We start from the raw sequence: 19682 nt of genomic DNA on the forward strand, positions 1-19682 counted from the left end.
ACCAACAGTGCAAGAGGGTTCCCATTTCTTCACATCCTCGCCAGCATCTATAGTCTCCTGATTTGTTCATTTTGGCCACTCTGACTGGCGTGAGGTGATATCTGAGTGTGGTTTTGATTTGTATTTCCCTGATGAGGAGCGACGTTGAGCATCTTTTCATGTGCCTGTTGGCCATCTGGATGTCTTCTTTAGAGAAGTGTCTATTCATGTTTTCTGCCCATTTCTTCACTGGGTTATTTGTTTTTTGGGTGTGGAGTTTGGTGAGCTCTTTATAGATTTTGGATACTAGCCCTTTGTCCAATATGTGATTTACAAATATCTTTTCCCGTTTTGTTGGTTGTTTCCTTTGCTGTGCAGAAGCTTTTTATCTTCATAAGGTCCTAGTGGTTCATTTTTGCTTTTAATTCCCTTGCCTTTGGGGATGTGTCAAGTAAGAAATTGCTATGGCTGAGGTCAGAGAGGTCTTTTCCTGCTTTCTCCTCTAGGGTTTTGATGGTTTCCTGTCTCACATTCAGGTCCTTTATCCACTTTGAGTTTATTTTTGTGAATGGTGTGAGAAAGTGGTCTAGTTTCAACCTTCTGCATGTTGCTGTCCAGTTCTCCCAGCACCATTTGTTAAAGAGACTCTTTTTTCCAGTAGATGTTCTTTCCTGCTTTGTCAAAGATTAGTTGGCCATACGTTTGTGGGTCTAGTTCTGGGGTTTCTGTTCTATTCCATTGGTCTATGTGTCTGTTTTTGTGCCAGGTTAAAGTCTTTTAGATGGTGATAGAAGTATGTGTCATTTGTCAAAACTTCTCCCTACAGTAATTATGGAAACTCTGAGCGCTCTATGCAGTACTTCTTAGATCTTATTTTTTTTCTACTATGGTATTCTTAACCATTCGTATTCTTACTGCGCATTTCATTTTAGGTCCATGTGCTGACTTACACTGTTTATATGTTGCTGCAAGGCCTCACCAACAAGCTACAAGTTGGGGATTTGGACTCCTGTTTAGATATAATGATAGAGGTAAGATTTAGAAAAAAGGAGTGTCATTTTCTTAACTGGGCATTGGACACAGAAAATTGGCTCACAAAATACGAAATATTTATAACCTGTAAAAATGAAAATGATGTACTATCTCATCTCTTAGATTAGCAGAAGTTTAAAAAGCTGACTCAGGTGAAGTGAGGTGGACTCTCTACCATTGCTAGTAGGTCATGAGTTTTGGTATAACCTTTCTGGGAAGAAAGTTGATGTTGTGTATCGAGCTTTAAAATAAGCAAAAATATCGACCACTTTTAAGAATCTGAGATGTATTTAGTCTGGGGTTTATATAAAAATATGTGCACCAGAGCTTTACGTACAGTAGTGAAAAATTTAATAACCATCAACTTTTAAAATTGATCATGTGATAATTTGGGGGGTGAGATTAGGAAGAGACTAAATTTGCCATACTGCCTTTGTTCATTCGTAAAAAAATGTACATATTTAAACATTTTGAATTAAACACATCAGTTTTGATAAGTTACAAATATCATCAGTTTTTTAAAGGGAAATGAGGCTACTCTTCGGTAATATCCAAGAGGAAGTACCTGTCTCTTATATTATACAATCATATATGTAAATCTACATAGCCCTCTTTTATTTCCCCTTAGTAAAAACCTTCAGGTGTTGCGGTATTTGCTTGTCTTTCAGTAATTGGTCCCTGAACTGCCTTGAAAAAGTGAAATCTAATAGAAATTCCTGCCATCTAATTTCAGTCCTGTCCAACTTGTTTTCCTCCGATCTGGATGTATCAGAGACTGCTTATGTTGACATATCTTGCTGATTACACATAATTGCCATTTGGCTTTTTTCTTTCAAAGATTTTTAACCATGAGTTGTTTGGTGCCATTGCTGAAGAGAAGGAAGTGAAGCAGATCCTCTCCAAAGTCATGGAGGCACGAAGAAGCAAGAGTTACGATTCTTATGAAATCCTGGGCAAGTTTGTAGGGAAAGATCAGGTTACAAAACTTATCCTTCCATTAAAAGAGGTAAGGACTTGAATGCAGTACAGGAGATCCCCACATTACAGCATCATGAGTTCTTAAAACGACCCATGCAGTAATGCTGCACTTGACCACCGGGATTTCATTTGGTATGAAGGGCATGGATACCACATGGCCACTAGCTGGCAGCCCTAGGTGGCATTCTAAACTAAGAACCAGATTCCTGGATGTAAACCATGTGATGCAGAAACAAAAAATTGAAATTCAAGTGAGTTTTATAGTTGGCTCAAGTCAGCAGCTAAGAACATAGCTTTTGAAGACAGATTGCTGCTCCCAGATTGCCAAGAGGGAGAAAAGTGACATCTGTTGAACATATATTATGTTCTCAGCATCGTGTTTCATGATCTCTTCTAATCTGCACAACCACTCTGAGATCAATGGTACTTTCATCTTACAGATAAGAAAATGTAGGCTCAACAAAAGGTAGAAGGGTCATGATTAAGGAGGAAAGTAAAACGTTACTTGTAGATCTTTCTGATCCAAAGCTTACATTCTTTGCACTGTTTTCATTCTGCTCCTGTCGGGCAGGGACTGTAGTTTACTTACATTATGTTCATTATGTATGAACATTTTGTTCATTATGTTCTCTGTGCCTAATGTAGGGGTGAACACTCAACAAATGTTATTAACTCATTTTATTATAATTTTATGCACAAAAACTAGAGCAAAACACTATTTAATGACATGAATTAACCTTAATTCCAAATGTTTTGGTGTCAGAATAACTCCATAATTTTTTCTACAATGCATTAATCTTATCTAAACCTGAGAATGTTAGGTATGTTTTGAGGATGAAAAAGAATTAACACAGCACATGTATTTTCCATGTATATTATCAAGTCCCTCCAAGATAGTTAAAGTTATTAATACCGTGTCCTGTGCAAAGGAATATTTATAAAGTGCTGAGGGTTTTGTTGATGTTGATGGTCCTAGATTCCCATTAAGTTCCTATGATTCGGCCTAATGACTAATATCAAACCCTGAGGCTTGGCCATCACAGCACTGTTAGCATGGTTTCAGATGAGTACTGACTGCATTTTGGTAATGTTGTATATGTGCATGTGCTTGCCTATGATGCACTTACAGGGTTGATGTCTTCACATCATGTCTCCAGTCCTGTGCCCTGAGGTCTCACCAACAGAGAGCACAGAGAAATCCAGAGACATACATGATGCTGATAGTGGTTGTCTCTGGGATTGACAGTATGTGTAAATGTTACTTTGTATGCTCTGTTTGAAATTTTATTAAGGATGTTTCTTTTTAATTAGAAAAAAAAACCTATATTAAAAAGGAAATGTATTTTTTAAAAACTACCATCACAACAAACAAAAAGGCAGTTCTGTGTTATCTCAACATGACATTTATGTTTGCCTTTAGATCTTACAAAATACCACGAGTTTAAAACTGGCCCGGAAAGTTCATGAAACCTTGCGCCGAATCATAGCAGGATTAATTGTAAATCAAGAAATGACAGCAGAATCCATACTATTGCTCAGTTATGGGTTGGTCAGTGAAAATCTTCCCCTGTTAACAGAGAAAGAAAAGTAAGTTTGAAAGAAAAAAAAAAAAAAAACAACTATCCTTGGGTGCTTGCTTCTGATAAACCAGTTTTCATTTACTCTTAAGTGAGTTAATTTAATAATTTACCTTAGTTAAAACACACACACACACACACACACACACACACACACACACACATATATAGAGTAAAACCTTGGATTGCGAGTAACTTGTTCTGCAAGACAAGCAAACATTTCTAATAAATTTTAACTTGATAAAAGAGTGACGTCTTGCAATATTAGTAGTACCTGATGCCATATATCACATGATCACAACTGAGCCAACGGTTCTTGAAATTTACTTTGATATACAAGTGCTTCGGGTTACAAGCATGTTTTCCGGAATGAATTATGCTTACAAACCAAGGTATTACTGCATATGCATGTTTACATATATTATACAATTACATAATTTATAATACATGTACAATTATTTATGTGTACATATAATTATATACATAATTAATACATATGCAATTACATACTTGTATAATATATGCTATATATATTTGAGTTATGAGACGGTTCTCCTTTGTGGTGTTTGGGCTAAAGCCCTTCCAGGTGATAAATCTCAGCATGAGATGATTTTCTGATAAATGAGTAAGTTAGCTATGACAGCAGCCAGTTATGTTATTTATTGAATCAAAGTTAGGATAGATTTTAAATACATAGCTTTTCTTCTGATTAAATAGATATCCAGACCTGAAAAGGTTTTAAAATACCTCCTTTGGATTTTGCTTTTGGGTTCTAAAAGAAACTCCTTGGCATTTGTTTTCAAACATCAAGGGAGTGTCCTTTTACTGTTCATCTTAATTTAAACGTGTGTTCATCAATCTGATTTCTGTTTCTGGGGTTGTTCTACAGCTTTGATCAACAACCTAATAATCTTTTTCTCATGGTTGAAGGAGAAAAAAAGCCCACAGTGAATAGCATACTACTTAGTGCTGGACTCCAGGCACCAGACAGGGTCACGTGACTTAGAGTGCAGCATACAGTGTTCTTGCCCCTGTTTTTCCTTTGTGATTGACAGAAACCCAGCAGCCCCTGCACTGGATCCACGTCTGCCACCCCAGAGCTGTCTTCTGCTCCCCCCAACTCCAGTTCGAGGTGGGCAGAAAGCTGTTGTGAGCAGGAAAACCAATATGCACATATTTATTGAGTCTGGACTCCGGGTAAGAATTAACCCTTAAAGTGTGATTTGCTGCCCACAGTGAGTGTGCCTTTCAGTCCTCTGCTCATTCCCACTGTAAATGCCTTATCAGAAATAAATTACAGGCTATTTTTTTGTTTGTTTGTTTATTTAGTTTGAGAGGGAGAGACAGCGTGAGCAGGGGAGGGGCGGAGAGAGAGGGAGAGAGAGAATCCCAAGCAGGCTCCACACTGTCAGCGTAGAACCTGATGTGGGGCTCAATCCCATGAACGATGAGTACATGACCTGAGCCGAGGTTGAGAGTTGGACACGTAATCAGTTGAGCCGCCCAGGTGTCCCTGGGCCATTTTTTTAAAGGTGCATTGGTCCATTTACCATTTCTCTCTTCTAGTACTTACTTTGATGATATAATGGTCTCAGGGTTAATGATTCTGACCTAACATTTATTATGGGTTCACTTTGATTTGCCCATGGGCATCTCTAAATTATTTTGAATTTTTTTTAAAGATGTAAGCATCTAAAAACACAAATCTGATTGTTTTATTTCCTTTTTATTACCTTCATTGGCTGCCATTTTTCTTGAGAGCCTGGTCTTTCATCTGGGCTACAGGGGCCAAACTTTGTATTGTACCATTCCCAACACACAGCTCAGCCACACTGGCTTCCCTTCAGTTTCATAGTCTCTACACTCTGTCACTCCAGGACTTCACCACGGGCTCCTCCCTTTGCCAGGGTCCCCACAGAACTCCCAAAGCACACTGCATTTACAGTTAATTATTTGCTAGAGTCTCTCTTCCTGGTTAAGATCCATCAGGCAGGAACCATGTTCATCTTGATCATTGCTGTGCCCTGTGTGCCAACCCAGTGCCTCGAATCAAAGTAAATCCTGAGTAATCATTTGGTAAATGAACTCAGCATCTCAGCTGCACAGTGAACTCCCACCTTCTTCACTTACTGAGAGTCTCCCAGGCCCTTTACCATTCCTTCAGAATTTTTGTTGCTTCAAACGGAAGCATCTTAATGTTTCATGTATCTCTCTTAAAATCATTTTACCTTTACCTAACTCATTTGGTCTTATGGGCAACTGGTATGAAATATCTTTTTGAATCTTTTAGCTGCTGCATCTGAGTCTAAAGACTTCCAAAATCAAGTCAAGTGCACCTGTTCTGGAAATGTTGGATCCTTTTGTCTCTCTCCTCATAGACTGCCTGGTTTCCATGGATGTGAAGGTGAGCTTCTGTTCCTTCATGAGAACTGTGTTGCACAAAATACCCAGAACTTTTAGGCTTGTGCTTCACAAGATGATGGAGTTTTTAAGTGGCTTTATGATATTGTGAACGACTTCTGTTCCCTACATTACGTTGCTTTCCAGCCATATATTTGGATAGCCTTCAACAGTTTTACAGGCTCTGGTATATACATTATACTTATTTCATTGGGTCCTTGCAACATCATGAGGCTGAGTAATGGTGTCACCATGTCAGCACTGATCATCTCCATCATCCTTGTCACTACTGCCCTCACTGGTGTGAATCCTCATAACAACCTATGAAGCACATATTATTAATGCTTCTGTTTTATCAGTGAGAAAAGTAGGCTATCAGCTGACTTGGCCTAGATCACAGATCTAGGATATCAGTCCGTCAGACTCCAGAGCCGACACATCTCCCGTTTCCTGACTGCCTGTCTTATAGTCAAGGTGCCAGGAGGTTAAGTAACATCTCTGTAGTTGAATAGGTAATAAACTGCAGAGCTGGGATTTAAGCCCTGGCCTTTGTGACTCCAAAGACCTTTCCTCTATGGCTTCATCTAATCCAGCCCAAGAAGACCTTACAGCAACCAGAGCAGTGTGGGTCTATTAGGCACAGCTGAACTAGGTGAAGTAACTGATCTCAGTAGTCTCTAAGGTTTGAGCCGGAGGTCAAGGATTCTCAAGTCCTCGCTTGGTCCCAGCACACTTTTTTCATATCTTTTGCAAAGCACTTAACTATATTAAATTGTAGTGTATTGTTCTCATGCTTAATTTCTTAGCCAGCTGTCTGCTCTTTAAATAGAGGGGTGGTGTTCTCTTTATCTTTGTAATTGTGATTTTTAGAGTGCCTTGTATACGGTTGCTTAGAATGGATTAAAGTACCATTCTAGAAAATAGAAAAGTCATTTATAATGTATCTTTCCAGACACAAAAAAAAGTTGCTGAAATTGGCCAATTCAGGATGCCTGGGTGACTCAGTTGGTTAAGCATCTGACTCTTGCTTTCAGCTCAGGTCATATTACAGTTCATGAGTTTGAGCCCCACATTGGGCTCTGTGCTGACAGTGCAGAGCCTGCTTGGGATCCTCTCTCTCCCTCTCTTTCTGCCTCTCCCCTGCTCTCTCTCTCAAAAATAAAAAATAAAAACATTGAAAGTAAATAAATTGGCCAGTTCTTCCAGTCATTGACTCATATAGGTTAAGAATATGGTGCACTCTTTCTTATTTACTTGCATCACCTTTATGTGCCTTAGAGAAGCAGTAAGTTCTACCACAGGGAATAGGAAATCTCCTTCTTTTCTTATGCTTTTGGTGTACGGTTCTTCTAGAGTGGGCTGAGCAGAGTATTTCATTTTTTCAAGTTGATTGCTTATAGAGTCTACACAGCCTCAGGTGCTTGACTGTTGGCTTTGATCACTACATAAATTTTGTTTTTCAGGTGATTACAGGTGCTTTACAGTGCCTGATCTGGGTCTTGAGGTTCCCTCTGCCTTCCATAGAAACAAAAGCAGAACAGCTGACAAAACACCTCTTCCTGTTGCTGAAGGACTATGCAAAACTTGGAGCTGCCAGGGGCCAGAACTTCCACCTGGTGGTAAATTGTTTCAAGGTGAGGTGTTTTTAGTTATACTTCGAAAGAGTCAGGACCAGGTTTAACATCAAACTTAGGTTTCCTCATTGTCCTTTCGTCCTGTTCAGAATTCTTTCCAGATTAATTTGCTAAGGCCAGAGGGTTGGTATCCTGTGTGAAAAAGCATTGATGTTGTATTAAGGCCTTACCATTTCACTGATTCTTCATTCGTGGGATGTCCTGGCTATTAACCTCACTAGTTTAATTTACAGTGTGTAACCATAGTTGTGAAGAAAGTGAAGTCTTACCAGATAACCGAAAAGCAGCTTCAAGTTCTACTAGCATATGCTGAAGAAGACATTTATGATACTTCAAGACAGGCCACTGCATTTGGTCTTCTGAAGGTATGGTATCACCAGAATGTTGGATTTTACAGTTTATGTGCCTCAGATTAGATACTTAGAATAATGTGGAACAAAGTATTTTGACTAGCTGTGGATTTCCAAAGTTAATTTATAAACATTGTGATGATTTTGATGGATTAATGGTAATCTAACATACCTACTTATTAAAATGTTTGAACATGAATTCAATTAACACTTCCAGAGCCTTCTATAAAAGTAGAGGAAAGTTTAAAAAATGCTTGTATTTACTGTATTGGACTTTGTGGAGCTTTTTTCTTTTTTTAATTATAAAATACATAAAACAAAAGTCACTATTTTAACCATTTTTAAGTGTATGTTTTTTTTCTCTTGAAGGTTACTTTCATTATTTTTGAAAATTGCCTGTGACTGCTTTAACAGTGCATCAGCTTACAACCATCTGCAGTAGAACATGAAATGAGATGTCTTCCTTTTTTATTTTAGGCCATTTTATCAAGGAAGTTGTTAGTCCCAGAAATCGATGATGTCATGCGGAAAGTATCCAAGTTGGCAATTTCTGCACAAAGTGAACCTGTCAGAGTCCAATGCAGACAGGTTTGTAGAGAAGAAGCCTTATTCCCATAGCAAGTGTTGGGTCCTGTCTTCTCTGTTCCATATTTAGATAGACAGATGTCAACATTGACTGAATTCTGAAGATAATTTTGTGTCACATTGTTGCTTTATTCTGAGACTCAGGAACCCATTTACTTACCAAGTGTGAGAAGCATGTCTGCTCTGCCTTAAGGGCATTTCAGTTAACAAAGAGCATTTTGAGAATGACCCATCATATGTGGAATGTTTCAAATGGATAAAGATGTATATTTTCCTTCTGTAGCATGATAGCCTGCACCAAATATTTCCATCCATTGGTCCAGTCATGAACTACTTATGCATATTACTATGTGCCAGGTGCTGCTGGAAAAGCAGTCAACAAAATTTTTATAGTCCCTGTCAGATAGTGAAATTTTAAAGTACACAGGCACAAAGCAAAAATTCCACAGGTATTTAATTACAGGCATCCTAAGTGCCAGGAGGGAGAAAGCACTGTCATATTTCATTATTTATAAGACATACCTTTATTTATATACTTCAAAGAAAGAAAACACTATGACACAGTGGTAAGATGCTATCAATTTTAAGATACATCCCAATTTCAGATCTGTTAAAATGTGAAAAACTGTGCTTCTTAGAATTGACAAAATATGGAAGAGTAGATGATAAGAACATATGATCAGGTTGAGGACCACCCTAGTGTTAGAATCAGGAAGGGCTCTCCTGAGGATTGGCTTGTCAGCCGAAATGTGAAGGAAGAAAAAGGCTTACCTTTCCAGGTGAAGGGAGCAGCCAATGCCTAAGGAAGGTAAGCCTTTAAGGGCCTCACTTATTAGAGGAGATAAATGAAGGTTAAGTGAGGTGGGGAAGGGAGCCAGGTCAGGCAAGACCTCGTGTACTTGTTAAAGATTTATTTAGGGCTTTATTCCAGTAGCAGAAAGCTATTGATATATAATAGCTTATATATAAATACTTATTTTATTAATTACTTTTATTAATAAACTAGTATAATGGTTTGAAAGCAGATAGACCAGGCATGGAATTCTGGTACTGTCACCTGAGCATGTTACTCACCTCTCTGTGCCAACTTCATTCTCTTCATCTGTAAAATGGGGATAATATCCCCTACTTTCCAAGAAAGTGATGACAGTTAACTGAGGAACACATAGCACAGTGCTTGGCATATAGAATTGACATATAATTAATAAATGAATTAGTATTATCTGTATTAATATCAATCATCACTGTCATTCTTATTCAAGGGGAAATACAGGGGTGAACCACAGTCCGTACTCAGTCCACCATATCCCACTACCTATGGAAGAGAGGAGCTTCCAACACGTGAGCTTAGATCTGGAGCCCAAAACAACCATGCCAGTGGTAGGCTAGGACTTTTAATCAGGCACTTGGGGCAGGACCTGAGTAAGTGAAGTAGGAGAAGAAAGGGAAGCATGCAGTTGACTCAGGAGGATTGATCAGTCTTCTGAAAGGTCTTTGTAACTGAACAGTGTATCAGCAGATTAGGAAGCAGAAATCCTGGAGAGATAGGACCAAATAATCATCTATGTGACTTCTGTTCCTAGGTTTTTCTGAAATATATTCTTGACTATCCCCTGGGTGACAAATTGAGACCAAACTTGGAATTCATGCTTGCTCAACTCAAGTAAGTTTAAGCCATAAACTACATAGGGGCAGAAGAGTAGTTTCCTCTCATTTTATTGTGGCACCTGTCTGGAAAATGACAAAATCTAAACATCCGAGGGTGTTATCATTTGAATCATTGACTTGATTATCAAACAGTGTGCATGGCTTCATGTGACAGTTGTGTAAGTTGCTTTTCGAATTCGGTCTGACCACTGATTTTCATTAAGAGTCTATTTAAGGAGAATGGTAAAAATCTAACAGAATCACATTTAAAGCTGAATAGTAGCATGATAGATTTACATAAGTATTAAAATTGGGAACATGGATATTTTTTTCTACTTTTTAAGAAACAGACTGACACCTTAAAACAATGTTTAAAAATTTTTAAAACAATTATTGGTAATTGAAAAGATACTAACAAGTCTATCTAATGTTCTTGCCTTAGTTATGAACATGAGACCGGGAGAGAGTCTGCCTTGGAAATGATCTCCTATCTCTTTGACACATTCCCTCAGGTACCTTGAATCACAGATTGTAGCTATGTTCCCCTTGAGCCCTGGGGGCCCACAGGGAGCCTCCCTTGTTTGGGCATCCATAAGAATTCCAGTCTGAGTGTGCTCTTAACTGCGTGTTTTCTTCTAGGGACTACTCCATGAGAACTGTGGAATGTTCTTTATTCCTCTTTGTCTAATGATGGTGAACGATGATTCTGCCATGTGCAAGAAGATGGCATCCATGACAATCAAATCTTTACTCAGTAAAATCAACCTTGAGAAAAAAGATTGGCTCTTTGATATGGTTACCACCTGGTTTGGAGCAAAAAAGGTTAAGGTTGCTTTTAGTTAAATTTCAATGAAAAGTCTTAGCTTTTGGTATTCACTTTAAATAAGAATACATCTTAAACATTGTTGAATTTTTCCCAAATTTTATTATTTTTAGTAGATTATGTTAATGTACTCTTGCTGGGTGGGGGGGATGGGTTAAGTAGGTGATAGGGATTAAAGAGTATCCTTATGATGAGCACTGAATAATGTATAGAATTGTTGAATCACTATATTGTACACCTGAAACTAATTGTATGTTAACTATATTGGAAATAAAATTTTAAAAATATATATATATTCTTATAGTAAAACTTCAGGAAATGTAAGTTATAGAGAGTAACATGAAAATCACCTGTAGTCCCACGACATGATTGTCAGCCAATGACACTGCTACATGAATGTATCGAATGTATGTAACCAGTCCCCAATGATGAATATCTTTGTTTTCAGTTTTGCATATTCAGTTAATGAAATGTAATGTTTGTCAGTGATTATATCCACTTGCTGACTTGCCACCATCAACAGTGGCCCATGTTTGTGGAATATAAATGTGTTGTATCTTAATACTGACTGTAATACGTATTAAAGTTAGAATGGGGGGGTATTGTATGCAACTTCCAGTTTTTTAATTAAATTTTTTTTATTGAAATATAATTGACACACAGTGTTACTAGCTTCAGGTGTACGACATTGATACTCGACAATTCTGTATATTATTCAGTGCTCATCTTGATTTTTTTTTTTTTAATTTAAAATGGGAGAATGTGGGTAATGATGAGTTCCATTTCTTTTTTAATGTTATTCTTGGGTGTGAAGATTCTCTATATTTTTCATTTTAAGCCACCAAAGATCCATATTCTATTGATTTCTGGCATTATAAAGAAATATTGAGGGGTGCCTGGGTGGCTCAGTCGGTTGAGTGTCTGACTTCGGCTCAGGTCACAGTCTCGCAGTTCGTGAGTTCAAGCCCTGTGTCTGGCTCTGTGCTGACAGCTCGGAGCCTGGAGCCTGCTTCGCATTCTATGTCTCCCTCTCTCTCTGCCCCTCCCCTGCTCATGCTCTGTCTCTCTCTCTCTCTCTCTCTCTGTCAAAAATGAATAAACATTAAGAAAAAAATTAAAAAAAGAAATATTGAGGACAGAGTCATGCCCATTTTATTTTATGAATTTGGAAATGGCGTACCAAGTTGTGTTATTAACGTTGTCTTTCTGTGGTTTATTTTTGGTAGAGCTTAAATAGGCAACTAGCTGCCCTCATCTGTGGCTTGTTTGTGGAAAGTGAAGGAGTCTCTTTTGAGAGAAGACTTGGAACTATTCTTCCTGTGATTGAAAAGGAAATTGATCCTGAAAACTTTAAAGATGTAAGTAATTTGCCAGAGAATAAAACTTGTGCTAATTTTTGTAGTTTTACTTAAGGTGGTTTAGCTAACAGCTTAAATATTATGTGTGTTCAAAAATGTTTCTTAATGAAAGCAAGAATTCAGTGTAGCTGGATATTCTTTTTTAAAATGAGATTTAAAGTAAGTTATCTTCCATAGTATGTGAAGATCGAAGTTTCTCCAGCAGGGGGATTTCACCACCCCACTGCCAACCCCTCTAGACACTTAGCAACACCTGGAGACATGTTTGGTTGTCACAACTGGAGCGTGGAGGGTGCTACTAGCATCTAGCGGGCAGAGACCATGAATGCTGCAGATCAGCCTGTAGTGCAGAGGGCAGCACCCACAACAAAAAACTGACCCAAAGTGACAGTAGTACTGATAGAAACCCTGAAGTTGTCTCAATGGATTTATATCCATCCTGTTTTTAGATCATGGAAGAGACTGAAGAAAAAGCTGCAGATCGCCTTCTGTTTAGTTTTCTTACACTGATTAGTAAACTCATCAAGGAATGTAATATTATTCAGTTTACCAAGCCCTCTGAGACGCTGAATAAAATCTGGAGTAAGTATTTCCTTTTTATTTACATCTAAAAACAAACACATTAGTTGTGACAGAATTACTAAAACCAATTTGGGGAAATAGAGTATGAATACTTAGAAAGTCTATAATGTCAGGGGAAAAGTCCATGAGAAAAAGAATTAAAAGACCCTTTCAAATTGATTATAGTGAAAATGTTTCTAGGAAAAATAATATGTTTATGATTTCACAAGTAATACATTTCATTTGTAAAAGAAGGAATATTAATTATGGGAAAGTAAAAGAAAGGAAAGTTTTTCAAAGTCTTCCTTGCTGCTTGGTGTTAATTTGGTATATATTTCCATCCAGTCTGTCTTTTTGTTATATATAGACACAGGTTTTAGAGATTGCATAATTCCATATAAACTTATATCTTGTTTGTACCTAAATAAGAATATTATTATACTATAACACACTCAGTAGAAAGCTTTTTAAAATAGCTGTAAATAGTCCACCATGCAAATATGCCATGATTTAGTAAACCATTTAACCCTTGGGAGACATTTAAGTTTTTGTCTATCACTCTTTTTTTTAATATATATATTTATTTTTGAGAGAGAGCACACGAGCAGGGGAGGGGCAGAGAGAGAGGGGGACATGGAATCCAAAGCAGGCTCCAGGATCTGAGCTGTCAGCACAGAGCCCAACACGGGGCTCAAAGTCAAGAACCATGAGATCTTGACCTGAGCCAAAGTTGGACACTTAATTGAGCTACCCAGGTGCCCCTGTATATCGCTCTTTAAATAACAAATAAGATCCTACAATTTTTAATTTAACATACTTAATCTTGATTAGCCAATAGGAAACAGACATTGGAATGAATGCTTTAAGTACCCACCTGTTTTAAAAGAATTCATGATCCTATGGAAATTACTAAATTACTATATGGCCTACTCTGGTATGATTCCACAGAGACATGGCCAGATTATTAGAAAATACAATACATATAGAACAAAAGTAAAACCATGTTTATGAAATGTATAACAGCATAGACTAAGACTCAGATATGATATGGTTCATCCAGAATTTTAATCTTGTTCCCTACAACCCACAAGGCTTTTCTACTGTATTTTCCAAGTGTAATATATGGAGAGTGGCCATGTAACATAAGAGTGTAAGGTTTGGGGCCAGATCAAGCTGGGGCCCAAGCCTGGTTTTGCCTGTTACAGCGTGGTGCCTCATCTGGCCCCTCTGAAACATTTCCTCATCTGTAAAATGCAACTGACAGTTGTAAGGTCACAGAACTGTTGTGAGGTCTAAATGAAACATATGTAACACACTGAGCCCTGTGCCTGGCACACAGAAAGCCTCAATAAATGATAACTCTCCACCAATTTCAATAACTATTAGGAACAAACATGTGCCTGTATACAAATTTATATTACCTAATTTAGAAATTGTAAATGTTACAGCCAAAAGATGTTGTTCATCTTTGGTTCCTAAATCCAAGCACGTAATAGATAGCGAATGCCTAATCTAATCATATTTACCACCAAAGAGTTGGGAAAGCTGTGAGACATCTGAAAATGCATTTTGGTTCCCTTAGGTTATGTTCATTGTCACCTGAGACATCCACACAGCTGGGTGTGGCTCACTGCAGCCCAGATTTTTGGATTGCTCTTTGCCTCTTGCCAACCAGAGGAACTTACTAGAAAATGGAAGTCTAAAACAACTAAAAAGAAGTTCTCAGAACCTGTAGCAGTAAGATTTCTAACAAATGACCTTGAACAAAAGGTAAGGTTTCTCTAAAACCTTTTCTTTCCTTTGTGATCTATGTGAGATGTTCCTTCTGGTTCATGTAACTATTTGGGGGTTGGCCCTTGGGAAAAACTCTGACAGCTGACTTGTTGCAGGTTTCTGTAGGTGTGCTGGGAACTAGAAAGGGTCAACCTCAAGGCCAAGGTTTTTCAAAGATAATTTTTAGACTATCAGTCTAGTCCACTTCTGTTGTTCATCTTCTATTATTGGTTCAAGTTCTTTATCAACACTGGAAAATAGGATTTATTAAAATGAGAGCAATACTGTCTATCCCGCCTCCTTCATAACCTGTTGATGACTGAGATCATGTTCATGAAAATTTTAGGTAGAGACCATATTACATCCATCTCTGATTTCCTAGGACCCAACACAATGCCTGACTTATAGTGGAGACTCCATAAATAGTGAATGATTGGAAGATGGAGGGGGAAAAAAAGGAAAAAAATACTGGACTGTTGTAAAGTTTCCTGCTAATAATCTGAGGGATTATTAATATCCCCAAAGCTTGAAAATATCCCCTTTATTTGAACTAAAATGTTTGGGGCAGGTAGAAAGTAGAGACATTCCCTCTCCAGACCTATACAAGTCATTCAGAACAAAATCTAGCACTTCAGTTATATTATTATGGTTGGTTACTTGGACTTCTTAAAAACAATCAGAAATACCCTGCATAGTGTCTGCCAATGTCCATTTTCTTTTCACAGATGAAAAGTATCTCCCTAGCCTCTTGCCATCAGTTGCATTCCAAGTTCTTAGATCAATCTCTAGGAGAACAGGTCAGTATTGTCACCCTGCTGGTTTAATAGAAGAGATCTGTTCTACCAAGTCTAGGAATAGGCTTACATTTGGTATTTATGGGGGGTTTTGTTGGTTTGTTTTCCTATTTTAATGCTTGGGGAATTAAATGAAATATAGGCATACACTGAAATACATGTTCAGTTATAAATCTAATCAACTCTGGAGTCTGTGTTGGGGTTATTCTTGGCTTCATTCAAAATGCCCAATAAAGATGGTGCAGTGAGAGGCTGACTGTTAATCTTTTCATGTTCAGTTTTAACCATCTACTCAACGTTGTTACCAGCTTTGAAGGGCTTTGGTTGGTTGGTTGATTTTCATTGTCCCTATAATGAACTACAGTACTGAATTTCTTTCCCTTACCCCTGGAAGTTGAAGAGAAAGCAGTAATAGTTATGTTATAGTGTAGTGTGAGAATTGTCTATCCTTAACTGAAGGCAGATAAATCACTAAAAACTTTGTTTTCATACTATAAAATGTAACTGTAAGTAAATTGTGAATATAGAGAAGCATGTATAAATATGCAGTAAATGTAAATTACTTTTGAGTAAGGTCTATTCCCTTTATTTTTTCCTCCTTTGATAAAGCCATCAGGCTGGTAGATGAGATACACAGATGTGGTATCTTGGTATGAGCAAGACACTTATTCGTGACTCTTATCATTATGGACACAATGGAGCAGCAATACAGATTAAATGATGGGACACAAGAAGCTAGGTGAACACTGTATCCAAAGAGTGATCTCAAATAGGATGCCATAAGCCCTGATATTTCCATCACTTTTTATATGAAAATATAGTATGCTTCATTATATGGCAGGGCCAGAGAAAGAATGGATAGCTATTCAGTGGATAGCAAAGTGAAGCCAAAGAAATCCTAACAGGGTAGATAGCAGGTGGTGTCTCACAAAATACCAATCTTAATCGAGGCTGACAGATACAACCACGGAAACTAGGGACAGGAAGGGATTTGCTAGTACTAACCTGGGATGAAAGAAATTAATGGAATTTAGTTCACTGTGATCTTACGGTGAGTTAACTGTGAAGTGGCTGCCACAAGGGGAAAAGGCCTCCAAAACTGGGACTGTCTTTAGGGAGACCAAGCTTCCAGAAGGAAATTACAATCTTGGCATGAATTCTCGATGGCCAAGCTAACCTTGGACAGTATGTGGGATTCTGAGTACTACATTTGGAGGAAACTTTTGGCACACAGCACTCCCAACAGAGCAGCCAGGATGGTAAAGGAACTCAAAGCAACTTGACTTCCTCCATCACATAATCAATGTGAAATATCTATGTCAGAGATTTCATGGATGTCAGAGTTAGGGACTCACTAAATGGGTCCATTATTATAAGACTAAAATTGGTCCCTGGGCTATTTAACTGGATCACATGATTTGAGGAAGAGCTCAGTGTTTAAGAACTTAGGCTTGAATTCTAAAAACAATTCAGTCTTGGCTGACGACTTGCTTTGCCTTTGGGTGAGTCACTTAGTAACTCTGAGCCTTGATTTTCTCTCCTGATAATAGTACCTAATAGTGATATTTTAAAGTTGAATTAGAATGCTGTATATAGAATCCGTGCTCAATAAGTGGAAACTGTTATTTCTATGAAGAAATTTAATAGAGGAGGGATGAAAGTTCTCTCAAAAATGTAAATGGATAGTCTAGAATGAAATTATTTACTTATTCTTTGTGACCTTAAAAGGTAGAACTAGGTCAAGTAGATAAGTTACATGGAAATGGGTTTGGGTATACTATAAGGTAGAACTGAATTATCAAAAAAATGGAATAATCATCAGTTTAATAGTGCAATACCTGTTTTGGGGGAGTTTTTTCCTAATTGTAGAATACCTATTTTTTACTGAGCCATATCTGTTTCAAAATCAAAGTCCAATTCCTTCCTTTCTCTTCCTTTTTTAAAGGTTGTTAAGAATTTGTTATTTGTAGCCAAAGTCTTATATTTACTGGAATCTGATTCTGAGGATGAGCAAGGTGAGATAAAAGAAGACATGGAAGAACAAGCAGCTTTGGGAGATGGTGTAGCCAGAGAGAAAATAAGAAAACGCAAGTCCTGTGCAGATGAGGAGATGGACTCTGACAAAGAAGAAAACAAGGAGGCAAAGGAAGAGCACAGCAAGCCAGCCACACTGCTGTGGTTGATCCAGAAGTTGTCCTGGATTGCAAAACTGGAAGCTGCCTACTCACCTAGAAACCCCTTAAAGGTACAGTGAATGTTCAGAATGCCTGAAAGTAGTCATTTTTTTTTTTAAAGTATTTCAGTGGTATTAGTAATGCTCCCACATCTCTAGAAACTCTTCAACCAAAAACTGCAGCAATAATATCTGCCCCCAAAGAGACCTTTTCTGAATTGTTTATATGGCTGCAATAAAAGAAACACTTCAGATAACAATGAATGATCTGTACTTTCAGAGAACATGCATCTTTAAGTTTCTTGGAGCTGTGGCAATGGATCTTGGAATAGACAAGGTGAAGCCGTATCTCCCAGTGATCATAGCTCCTTTGTTCCGAGAACTGAACAGCACCTATTCAGACCAGGGTAACTGCAGCCTGTTTTCTGAATACTTGTACATTAGATATCCTCACTTCTCTCCTAAATGCTTCCTTCTTTTCTATCTTCCTTCCCTGCCAGAGTTTTAAGAAAACTTGCTAGGTATCAAAACAATAGCAAACAAGTAAGGCATCTTTGTTTTATCTACGACTGCCTTCTGTGTGCTTCCTCATGTCTAAGAGTGATGTTTCTCTCCTAAAAGATGTTTTACTCCTAAGCATAGATGAAATATTCAAAGAAAACTATAAGTTGAGGTGGTTCTAAACCCCATAGTGCTATGGACAATAGTGAACAATAAAATGTCATGGTATTCTCTTATTGTGAACTGTAAGGCCAAAGTATGAAATACTTTAAAAATATGTTGTTTACTGTTCCTATATGTCATTTTCCTTGCCTGGGCATTTATTTGTACATTTCCCTCACTGATCCTAAATTCTCTTTTGATGATAGGAAAAGAGGGAATGGGGGTTGGAAAGAGGAGGTAAAGTAGGTATTAAGTTTTAAAATAAAACAAGTGAGTATCAAAGCAGGAACTATACATTTCCTTCCTCTCAGAGAGGAAAAAGCAGTGGTCAAGGCCAGGTCCACTTTGGTTCTCATTATTCAGCTCAGTAGAGCATGTAATATTTGCCAGGTACTGGGGGTTCAACATTGGAGAAAAGACCTAGTCCTTATCTTCAAGAAATATTCAAAGAAAACTTTGTAATCTAGAACAGCTGCCCTGAAATTGAATACAGAAATATGTGGGTTATGTGTAGTTGGGAGACAGAAGGTAGGGAAGGGTGGGAAAGCAAAGATTTTTGTCAGTTTCTCAGAAGTCTTAACCTCCCCCCACAACAGAAAAAAAAAAAAAAAAAGCTGTGGCCAGAACTAAGCATCTGTGACCCATGAATTAGAAGGGGCATAGAGAAATATTTACCTTTCCCATCTGCAGAGTTGAGCAGGTTAATAAAGTAACCCAAAATGTTTCTGTCAGCTTCTCAAATTAGTGTCTTCTGAGCCAGGATTCCACTGGTAAGTGGGCTTCATGGAGTCTGTGATACTCTTAGTGCCTCCCAGATGAGTGGTGGTGGCTGGGAAGTGTCCTACCCAACACTTCCTTTTTTCACATCTCAAGAAACATAGAGGCTGGTTTTAGATCAGTGTTTAATGTTCAGGTAATAAAAGTGATGATTCCACAGGGGTTAAATTTTGCATGTTCTTGATTTTATAGACGTTAAATGTGTCTTTTCCTATATGACTAATTATTACTCTGTGTGTGATCAGATCCTCTGCTGAAGAATCTATCGCAGGAAATCATAGAATTACTCAAAAAGCTGGTTGGGCTTGAGAGCTTCTCCTTAGCTTTTGCCTCTGTACAGAAACAGGCTAATGAGAAAAGGGCACTCCGGAAAAAGAGGAAGGCTTTAGAGGTATGTTTGCTGTTTGAAAATATAGCGTGTTCCTTAATAGATATTTTTAACCACAGGTGTGTGCATGCGTATGTGTCACACTTAACACAGAGAGGAAAGAGGAATTGGCTGTGTTTGAGAAGTGAGGACTTTATAGGTGGGGCTCCAGATTTTCTTTAATGGGAATGTGCTGCATTTTTGATATTTA

The 19682-nt window shown here is 37.9% G+C and overlaps 1 protein-coding gene across 2 annotated transcripts in view; it reads left to right on the forward strand.

Annotated features, from left to right (window-relative positions):
* The window catches only part of UTP20 (UTP20 small subunit processome component), a 114532-nt gene that overhangs the window by 88406 nt on the left and 6444 nt on the right, over nucleotides 1–19682 (forward strand). For both annotated transcript variants that reach the window (XM_027071001.2, XM_015070865.3), the window contains exons 44-61: nucleotides 912–1010; nucleotides 1850–2017; nucleotides 3410–3576; nucleotides 4622–4763; nucleotides 5857–5970; nucleotides 7430–7600; nucleotides 7834–7965; nucleotides 8428–8538; nucleotides 10119–10198; nucleotides 10625–10694; nucleotides 10822–11004; nucleotides 12232–12363; nucleotides 12813–12945; nucleotides 14507–14694; nucleotides 15423–15494; nucleotides 17437–17736; nucleotides 17945–18071; nucleotides 19350–19495. In XM_027071001.2, the coding sequence (XP_026926802.1) occupies nucleotides 912–1010; nucleotides 1850–2017; nucleotides 3410–3576; nucleotides 4622–4763; nucleotides 5857–5970; nucleotides 7430–7600; nucleotides 7834–7965; nucleotides 8428–8538; nucleotides 10119–10198; nucleotides 10625–10694; nucleotides 10822–11004; nucleotides 12232–12363; nucleotides 12813–12945; nucleotides 14507–14694; nucleotides 15423–15494; nucleotides 17437–17736; nucleotides 17945–18071; nucleotides 19350–19495 (2535 nt within the window). The remainder of the gene's footprint in view (nucleotides 1–911; nucleotides 1011–1849; nucleotides 2018–3409; nucleotides 3577–4621; nucleotides 4764–5856; nucleotides 5971–7429; nucleotides 7601–7833; nucleotides 7966–8427; nucleotides 8539–10118; nucleotides 10199–10624; nucleotides 10695–10821; nucleotides 11005–12231; nucleotides 12364–12812; nucleotides 12946–14506; nucleotides 14695–15422; nucleotides 15495–17436; nucleotides 17737–17944; nucleotides 18072–19349; nucleotides 19496–19682) is intronic.

Source organism: Acinonyx jubatus, chromosome B4 (assembly GCF_027475565.1).
Source record: "Acinonyx jubatus isolate Ajub_Pintada_27869175 chromosome B4, VMU_Ajub_asm_v1.0, whole genome shotgun sequence".
Classification (NCBI taxonomy): Eukaryota; Metazoa; Chordata; class Mammalia; order Carnivora; family Felidae; genus Acinonyx; species Acinonyx jubatus.